This window comes from Olea europaea, unplaced genomic scaffold, assembly GCF_002742605.1.
Source record: "Olea europaea var. sylvestris unplaced genomic scaffold, O_europaea_v1 scaffold294, whole genome shotgun sequence".
Lineage (NCBI taxonomy): Eukaryota > Viridiplantae > Streptophyta > Magnoliopsida > Lamiales > Oleaceae > Olea > Olea europaea.
In genome coordinates this window covers 86,716-97,461 of record NW_019247998.1, presented here as the reverse complement: position 1 = coordinate 97,461, position 10,746 = coordinate 86,716, and the positions used below count along the sequence as shown (strand labels likewise).

Sequence of the window (10,746 nt, the reverse complement as noted above, 5' to 3'; positions counted from 1 at the left end):
GATAAGCTAAATGAAATATAGAATTAAATAAGTAATTTAATTCCACTTATTTTTGAATGTTACATTAACGCTTCCTAAACTAGAGTTGCAACTCCAATAGAGTCAAATATCATTACTCTTTAAAATTGGTTTTAATTAAAATCGGGTAAGTTTTATTAAAGGTTGGACGAAAAGGAATAATTATGAATAAAAATGGGATACATTTTATTTTGTTTTTCAACAAAAGTAGGTGTTTTGTATAATTTCCACATTCATGAAACGTTTGAGAAAATTACACCAAGAAACAAATGTAAAAAGGGGTAAAGACTGGAGATGACGACTTAACTTTGAAAATCTGATACATCAGATAGAATTATTTGTCCATGGAGCGAATCGAATTTGTACAAAAGAAGTTGGAAGGAAAACTTCTCTCTAATCATCAGAAGCTCGTATTTCTACAAACTTTTAATACTGAAATTGTATTTGTTACAATGTACACATAGTAGACAAATTCTATTTTGCCTTTTATTCTGAAATCCGAGGTCGCCTCTAAAATGCATAAACCTTCTCATGTAGAAAACCAGATTTCCGAGTCAAGAATCCCTACTATTATTCTTTTTCTTTTTGCCTCAGTTCATTCAGCTCGTTTTCGATTTCAGGATCTTGAAACTTTAATGCTGAGTTTGTGCTTGGCACACGAGTTCTCCCCTGTGGAAGCTCTCCCTTCTGTTAAGTAAAAGACAACATTTATCAGTAACTAACACCATATTTATCCCACACGAAAATCTAACACAAACCAGTTCACAACATGTCTTGATAAATTTGCCAGGCAAGAAAAAGAAATAATTATTCTCAAGGCACTTCTGCCAGCCATGCATTGTCTCCATAAGCAGTTGTAAATCGTAACCAATGAAAAAATAAAATAAAAAATTCCTTTAATGGGAGAAGAAGAAAATATAATGCATGGTCCGCATGAAAAATGAGATACCTTTGTGCTTCCTGATAATTCTTTCTTTAAGTTGTCGAGGTCATCATCAACCGAAGAACTCTCTAACAATGCAAACTGCAAAATCCAAAACCTTGAGAAAATCACAGTAGTATATTTTGTTGATTTGAATAACGCGCAACTAAAAGGTTTCCAGGTGAGAACAAAAGGTCACAATGGATCACTTACGTCTCAAACTCTCCTTAAACGGTTTGGGTTTTTTTGACAAAACCTTTCAGTTTTGCAAACACAAATTCAAAAAATCTCAAACAATAAGTAGAAATGGAAGTATCTAAAAGTATAGATCTTCTCAAAGGGTAATTCTTAATCAGCACATCCTACTTAAAGGCTTTTATAGAATAATAATCATTCTTATGCTATTCTAAAGAATGCACCATCATAAAAGTTAAATAGAAGAACAATGGCCTTCTAAGAATCTTTCTTTTATAAACCTTAACGGAGTCTAACCAATGGAAGCTATAAATAGTAAGAAAAATATAATTTCATTCTAATTCAGACTCAGAGGTACATGATATCCTACATCTACTAGAGCAACTCGAAAGAACTATGGAACATAATAATTGATCAACTCCACTTAATCCAGGATTTATCTAAACTAATTAAATTACATGCCAGTATCTAAAAAAGTAGCTCAGAAGTGTTGAGAAAACATTTATATTATGGATAGAGATATATAATATGGGTGTGTTATGAATAATATTTTTTTTTTAAAAATGAGTGGTTGAAATTTTTTTGATTTACGTGTAATATTATTTTATTGAAGATTGTGTGGTTAAAAGTAGGAGAGAGAAAAATTTAATTTAATGTAATGAGAAATAATAGGGCTCAAACAGGTATATAACAAGCAGAAATCTTGCAAATTACTACCTCTTGTCGCAAAAATTGCCAGTGTTGCCAAAAGTTCCCGTTTGCTCTCATAATATTCTTCTTTTTTTCACCTCTTTATCCATATAACCTTAAAAGTGAAAGGTGAACCAAATCTTGATTTGCTTGTGCATTAACATTTCATCACTTGCATCGTTAATATTTTCAGATAGCTCTTTCCGATACCATAACATCATTTTTTTTATTTTATTTTTTTTGTCATTGTTTCAGCATATTCTACTTCCTCCGGGTAATGCTATTCATCAGCATTGCGATGAACAGCAGTGTATTGGGAATTTATTTAACCATGCACAGCGAAAAATAAAATTAATTATAATTCCTAGGGGACATAATATTGAATCATACAATGCTCCATCTCTATGGTCTCCTCCTCTTCTTACATTTTCAATTAGTCTAGCTATAACATATATCCTATACTAGTTGACACACATGCCTAAAAGAATTGGATACATGGGCCCATAGTAATAATAATGGATTCGCAAATTCAAAATAAATAAGAGCTTCTAGGCCCAAAAACAATAAGAATAAAACTAACCATTGAATACATCCATGGTCGAGTCAATAATCATCAACTAATTATACATTCATCACATAAATGCATTTCTATATAATATCTACTATTATATATAAACATATTTCAAGTTCCTAACAATTAAAGTCATCCAAACTAATTTACATAGATAGATCGAAACAATTAAATAAATAATTAATCAACTTAGAGTCAAACTCTAATTCCAAAATTATAAGGCGAAACTATTTCATTAAAATCAATTCTAATTAAATATTAAATTAGAGTCCAACTCTAATTCAATAAGGTTCTAGGGCGAGATTATTTAACTAAAATCAAATTATAATTAAATATCATATTAGAGTCCAACTCTATTTCTAATTGAATTAACATTTTAGTTAAGGATAAAACTATTAAATAAAATAAATACTATTTAGGGCAAACTTATTTAATTAAAAATAAAATTTAATTAAATACCAAATTCGAGTCCAACTCTAATTACAATTGAATTAACATTTTAATTTAGGATAAAATTCATAAATAAAATAAAATTCAATCTAGGGTCAAAATTTAATATTTAAGGTAAATTCCAATTTTAACAATTATAAAAAGTCGTCAATTTTAAATAGAATTTTAAACTGGTAAAAATTGAAATTTTAAGGTCAATATAATTTAATTTAAAACCTTTTCGAAGTTTGCATTTAAAACCCCCTTTTAAAAATTGCACTCTAACTCAAAACAATTTTATAAATAGACCTTCCAATTTCAAAAATTACAAACAAGTACTTTATTTAAAATTTCAAGTTGACCCCGGAATGAAAATTTTAGGCAAGGGCCTACAATTTCAAAAATTGCAAAGCATGCCCCCGTCCCCAATGCATCCTCCCCGATTCTAAAACCCTAGATCTAAAATCAAGGGGGTGGTGCTGCTGCCATAGTCACTGTTGCCGCCGCCGCTTCCTACAATCTTTCAACCCACTTTTGACCAAAAATTAATCTTGTTCTCAAAAATAGTTTTTAGAAGATGAAAATAATTTTCTTAAAAGCTAGAAACAAGAAAAAGAAATACAAATAAACGTATAAAAACAATTTCTAACAAGCACAAAGTAAGCTCTAATACCATACTTGGAAATTTACTAAATCATTCACAGCGAAAAATAAAATTAGTTTCAATTCCCACCAAGGATCTACTTTGTACTTAGATGAAAACTGTGATACGAATTATACCTTTGTTGAATTCTACAAAATCCATTGCTTATCTTGAACACGTTCAATCAATCACAATTTGCAATCCACAACTGTCCAATTCTCCGGTCTCCAATGAAAATCCACACAGAAAATAAGAATGAAAGAATTAGGGCTTCTCTCTTCTTGTGCTAGCAAGATAATGCCCTCATTTGGCCCCCATTTTTTGAAAATGAAAATAGATAGAATAGTATTTTATTTTTATTTTTTGAAAAATAAGTGGTTGAAAAAGAAGAAAAAGTTTTCAATTTACGTGTAATATTATTTTATGGAAAATTGCGTGGTTGAAAATAGGAGAAGGAAAAATAGAATGTAAAGAAATTTAATGTAATGAGGTTCAAACGGGAGCAATAAATTATTTGTTTTTTATTTCTCAAACCATAGCAACCTATTAATAAACTTTAAGTGGGCTTGGCCAGACTCTTAAACTTAATTGGGTTAAATATTTAATTAATCTAATTAATTAAATTTGGTCAATAAATTAATTAATTCGGCCTATAACAAGCAACACAATTAATTAATTGACCAACGCTTATCAATTAATTCATAAATATCATTCTTCTAGTTCTCTTTTTGTGTGTAGCCCATTAGGTTTCCGATCAGGATGCTTAACGATGTGAATTATTATTTGACCCATTCTAATTTATCATCAATTCATATTCATAATCCCAAATTGATATCTAGCAATGTGTCGGGACAATATACGTGATGAAAAATGTCACCTGGTATAACAAAACAATACTTGTTCATTTACCTGAAAAACCATAATCATTTTGTTAATATGATCCGATCAATTAGAGATAAAGTATGTCAATATCGATTATTGATCATATTTTTTATTAAGTTTTTTAACTTATTAGTAAACCTTGGCCAAGAATTTTGTTATCAACTTAACTGAGTGAAATGTAGATCATAATCTCCTACTATATAAGAATAATGAAAACTCTATTGATCATTCATAACATTCATATGATTTTTAACATACTCGAACGATGTCGTATTAGCGACTCTTGGCAAAGTAACATTCAACATCACCAAAGTATGACATTCCTCATATAAGACACTATATGATCTCAAGTCGAAAAATCATTTTAACTACCAAGCATTAGATATTAATCACTAACACTCAGATAGTTATCTATGTAAAATCTCTCCAAAGGGTCGCCAATGTTTTGTTCAATAACAAAACATTCACGTGTTCATTTAAGTATCACCATACTTTAGCTTGTGAAATCAGTTACTTACTTCACAAGTAAGGAATATTATACGTGATGGTCTATCCGTAATAACGATATACGTACCTCGTTATTACTTACAATCACGAATGATTTAAAGTTCGGTCATTTGTCATTTGTATCTCATAATCACAACTCTTTGTAATTAAAAATTACTATAACTTGAATCTACGGACTCTATTATTTAATTTAAGAGAACAATAATAACAGATCTTGCTATAAATGAATACATCAATTATATATATTACAAGTGTTTATGTCCAAAATCAATTAGACTTAGGGCATAACACTTACACAGTTTATGTGGCAGTGGGTCAATGCCACATTGTCTAGTGCAGTGAGGACGCATCTTTTATTGCAAAATGCGGCAGTGACCCCACTACCACATGACAGTTGTTCATCACCACTGCTAATGAATAGCAGTATTCATTTCATCCACTATTATCTAATATTAGTCCTAAACACATTTCTTGAAAAGCAACATGCAAATGACTGCAATTGTTTCTTAAATTTTGGTATCACTGTTAACCCGTTAATCCAGGCTGGATAGAGGTAAAAAAGAATATGATAAACTAAAATTACCGAGAGAATTGTTAAGTAAATGATTAAGAATATTGCTACCTTTCCTTCAAGTTCATCACCAGCCAGCTGATTAAGTGCATCTGCCTGAGATTCCATTGCCAAAACTGTCAGGAAGCAAAATGACAACTTCGTTAGCCATTATACATCAGTGATCAGTCTACGTCAATAGATTTACTTTTGTAATCATTTAATTCACAAGATATCATGGGTGATGCTTGGTAATCAGATGCAAATTCCATTTCATTGCCTAAAAAATTCGGAAGGGTGCAAGTAAACCAATTCAATGGGAGTACAAATAGTATTATTTTTTTGACGACCAGCTGCTGATAATGGTTTGAGCAATGATCAAGTCACTGCTTGAGCTGCTTAATTTAACTAGACCAAAATGGAATTCTCAGGTCAAACTTTGGGTTTGCTATCTACATAAGCTGATTCACTACTTAAATTATGTGGTGTGAGACATCTGATTTTATGGTTCTATTTCTTAAATTTTCTGACATATTCCTAGGGAACCAGGGTCGAAAAGATTGAAAAGTTATCATTCACAAAGACTGATGGAGGAGTCCTTGAAGAGCAAAGATTAGTAATTTTATTTTTTTTTTCAGAAATCACGCAGGTTTGGTCTTATAAATATGAGAGGAAGGTACTTGACTAGTCAAACAATATCCTTATTCTGCTACCTTCCATAGTCCAGGGTTGTCCTATTAAAGATCCTGTTGTGATCCCTACACTAATAGAACTTGAAATCTTCTCTATTACAGTCCGTCACAACTTAGGCCCATTTGGGAACCTACACAGATGGTTTGGGCAATTGATTAAAAAAATAAAAATTAAGGCCTCTAATTCAACGAGATCACAAGCTAAACTCTGGTCATCACTGATATGTTTGTTGCCTCATCGCCAAATTAATATCCAATGTGTGACTTCACAAATATAGGAATTCATCATGTATCAAATAAATCCTCTAGTGGCCCACGATGAGAGATCAAATAACGAGTTCTGAGATGGCACAAGAAAATTGAGCCACCACATTAGTACTAACATATCCAGGACTCATCTTCTCAGGCTCATTTAGTGTTTTGGCTAGCACATGAATTCTAGCTAGCCAAAATCCATGGTATAGTGCTAGAATTCACACCCAAAAGGAATGTGAAAGTGGGCAGGGACGAATTAGAATTGTCACTGCATTTGTTAAGCTTGACTTGATTGACTAAGATAATAAATGCAAATTTTATAGAATGAAACTTCATTTGGATCAAATAATATAGAACAGTTCAAACTACATGAAACAATGTTGACATATTTTATATGCATAGAGATGAGCCAAATATTGACATTGCAGCCAACAAGAGCATATGTCAGATTGAGTATGATCTCAAAGAAAACAGAGATTTAAATCAAACTGGGATTCTTGAGTTTTAGCGAATGCGAGAAGAGAATAACAAACTACAACTCATTGAAGCTCCCTAGGCATTCGGTTTTACAAGACATGGAATAGATGAAGTGTGATATCTATGGATAATATCTTAAACATAATTTAGTTTTAAACATTATGAAATACCAAGAGCATAATTTTCTTGAATACTTAAACCTACTGCTACCGAAGGATTACAGGCATTGAATTCACATACATGTCAACTGCAATCTAAGAGTAAGCTTAACTTCCTCTCCACAAGTAGTTGTATGAAAAACAGTACACCCACTTTAGGAAGCAAAAATGCAAGTAAAAATCTAAATGATAAGAATGAAAGGGAAGCGAGTAACCTTTTTCCTCCATCTTTTCAAAAACTGACAAAGCACTGCTTGTGTTTACACTCCCCAACATTTCACTTACTTTGGTTGCAGTCCTGAAGAAAAAGTGGCGACGTGGCTACTAAGAAACATAAATTGCAATGTGAAAATTTAACAAACTAATAAGGTTAGGAACATACTTAGCAGACTGAGCTCGTGCTTTTAGAGTATCTTTTTTAGACTTAGCTTCCTGTATTTTGCTTTCTAAAAGCTGCCAAATGATTAATATAGGTCTATAAATAATTAGCAAAAACTTTCTACTTTCAGTATTACTACAATAGCAACATTCATTAAATGGCCAATACAGATACGCACGCACGCAGCAAGACCAGTGTTAAATTCTAATTGCTTTCAAAGAACAGAATAAAAAAACTGAAAATATAGTGGAAGACGAACAGAGAAAGCATATCAACACACCCGTGTATTTGAGACAAGGTTATCAACTACACCCTTCTGCTGATCAAGTTGAGCCTTTAAAGAATTTGCATTATCCTGTAATTTGTCAAAAGCATGGTAGACTGATTAACAAGACAATTCAATGCCCACCTCACTGTTTCCTTATTCATCATTCCAAAGAAAATGCAATGTACTATTGAACCACACAATGCAATAAAGAAAAGCAGAAATTTTTTCTTGCGGGATTGGAGAGAGAGGACAGACTCAAAATACAGCACACTAATTACTCAACCACGCTTCAGTCATCTCAGCAGATCTCCTTCAACCATGTTGCCAAGTTTAAACGACAAAATATTAGTGAATAAACCAATGTTCGGATCCTAAAAAAATTTGCCTAAAGGTAAAGGTTGCTTTACCCTCACAAAATCAAGCCAAAATGCACAATTTATTTCAAAAGGAACTCCATCAACCAAAATTCAACTCAGCTAGCTATAGTTATGAAAGTTTGGCATCTAAACTTTTAGAGGTACTCTAAAAACATGATATGTCTATAGAAAATTTATCAGACATCTGTGCCTATGTTTGACTGATGTTTATAAACTGTTTAGCTTTTTAGAAGCACTCAAGCCACTTTTTATTTATTAAAAGGGACCAACATGTACAACTCACTTAACCACCACTCGTTTCTATCTATTATAATTTTACCAATTATAATTATTTCCCAAAAATGGTTTATATTTGGTATTCTTTTGAAGGTACTTTATCATGCCTTACCAGATTTTATAGAATGGATGAGAATCTCACATAATATGTACTCTCCCTCCCAAAAATAAATAAATAAATATTTATCAATCAACTTGAATTCATAAGGCAAGAATTGATGAAAATAATAATAATAATAATAATAATATATATACACACACACACACACACACACATACATATATATAAAACAGAGTGTATCACTATATCATGTTTCCTTCTTTCTTTCTCAAAGTTCCTTACAGCATAAGATTTTCTACGTTTAAGAGCTTCACGAGCAAGATCCTCTTCAACTTTTCCAAGAGCAAGTTGTGCTTTATGATACCTACGAATCAAACTGAAGGATAAAAATGTGGCTTCTTTAAAACAAAATGAGTTCAATGAAGAATTCCTGGGTATTTACCACTCTTCAGAAGCTTGTTGTGCAGCTTTGTATCTGTTGTCCAATTGCTTCTGTGAAGCCAAAACCTACAAGAAAGAAGAATGCTGAAACTTTTCACTTCCTTTCTCCCAATAAGTTGACTCCGTATGTAAAAACTGCTAGATTAGTATTTTCTCTTTCAATAAAGAAAATAAACAGAGAAACTGTAATCTTGGTTAAGCACATACAAGAATTAGTTTTTACCCTGAAACAAAAGGGAAAAGGAAAAATAAGAGTTCAAGGGAATATACTTGGGCAGTAGCTTGACGCATCTTGACCAAATCATCAGTCATCTCGATCACAGTTTGTTCCAGAATCTTTTCTGGGTCTTCAAAGGAGCTTATTACCGCATTTGCATATGACTACGCTTAAAACAGATAATATAGAGTCAATAACATTTCAATGATTTCTGACTGAAGCCAACAGTCCTCGCAAGAATGGTAAGAAAGCCCAAACAACCTTGACAACCCTTGCGAATCGATCAAAAAGGTTCATCCAAGCACGCCCCCCTCCGTGACTATGACGTCTCAATCTACTTGGATAAGATAGCTGTATTCCTGAAACTTTTGAAGTCCCCACTACAAAAGAGAAAAATGAATTTTAGCTTAAGCCTTTAACATAAGTATAGGTGAATAAAACAACTAGAAAGCACAATTAAGAACGAAAATGATAGCAACAATTGGAGAATGTATTTCAAATATAGTCCATAAAGAAACATCTGAGCCTATCAAGAACGACCCTTTTTCCTAAGGAATCTAAGCAATACAACAAGCAAAAATATAAACTGTCAGTACAGTTCAACGGTAATAAGAATTGGTGTAAAATAATTGATTTATTAGTTAGGCGAATGACCCATCTACCTAAGTAGTCAACTCAACAAAATTTATCTTATATTTATGAGGGACTGTACATGTTCCATCTTCTTCGTCACCACTATCGAGGAATACATAAATGAACATTTTTTAAATTAACTTTAAAAGTTCATTCCACGATTTGAACTATGATTGTGTAGTCTATTGCCATTATATACTTGCATCTAGAGCTTTTACTTCGTCACCAATAAGCATAGATATAAAGAACAAGGTTCCTGACAATATAAAATTACATAAATTCAATATGTTACATGTTAGTCTCAAAAAGTTCACTTCAGTGCATTCCAAGCTCCAACAAAACCAAAACATCTTAATGCACTGTCCTTGGGCTTTTAACTTATCTGGGTCTTCCTCAGAAGCCATCCTAGATCTGTCACATTTTTACCAATTTCTAAGTGCAGATTAAAGACCAGTATAGTGCACCAAAAATCTTTTCAGTATTCAGATATGTAGAAGGAACAAAAAACCATTACTACCATGATTATAGAACTCCTCCAAAACTAAGCAATGGACAGTTTCCCAGTTTCGCAAACAAAAGGAAAAATGTCAGGCATATTTTAAGAATTCAGTCTGCAATGAAGCTGATTTGACATTACAGGAAGGGGGAAAGATTTTTACAGTAACTACAAAGCTCTCTGTGTGATATCAGCTACAGCCTTCAAGCAGAACCTAAATGCAGGCTTTCATTTTGACTTATTTATAATATTTAAAGTAACCATCTATAAATCTCCTTCAAGTATCGTATCAATATGAGGGTGAACCATAACCAAAAGAGCACAAAGTTGCTATTACTAAAATTAAACTTTTTCAGTGAGTATCATTGGTTTAAGGCATCAACGGGACAAATAATGAGGTTGGACTGATGACAAAAGAACATGGGAGAGCTTATGGTGTAAATTTAAGCAATTAAGTTTCAATTTCAATGGGATTACAAATAGAGCAACAAAGTTCAATTTCGTTTTAAGTCTCAAATCTATCTCCCACCCTTGAAACATCATCAATCCTGGACAATGTCAGCAGTCAACTATTTCATATCACTGCAAAATAGCACTACTGCCATAACA

The 10,746-nt window shown here is 32.2% G+C and overlaps 1 protein-coding gene across 1 annotated transcript; it reads right to left on the bottom strand.

Annotated features, from left to right (window-relative positions):
• Nucleotides 1–290: 290 nt before the first annotated feature.
• Nucleotides 291–9,418, bottom strand: LOC111384564 (membrane-associated 30 kDa protein, chloroplastic). The gene is made up of 10 exons (XM_023008857.1): nucleotides 9,270–9,418; nucleotides 9,062–9,172; nucleotides 8,793–8,857; nucleotides 8,633–8,714; nucleotides 7,649–7,723; nucleotides 7,372–7,442; nucleotides 7,205–7,287; nucleotides 5,480–5,544; nucleotides 968–1,042; nucleotides 291–705 (listed from the first exon to the last, which is right to left on the bottom strand). Exons 1-10 carry the CDS (start codon nucleotides 9,303–9,305, stop codon nucleotides 589–591), a joined length of 780 nt encoding a protein of 259 aa, XP_022864625.1. The 5' UTR covers nucleotides 9,306–9,418; the 3' UTR covers nucleotides 291–588.
• Between the last annotated feature and the right edge of the window lie 1,328 nt (nucleotides 9,419–10,746).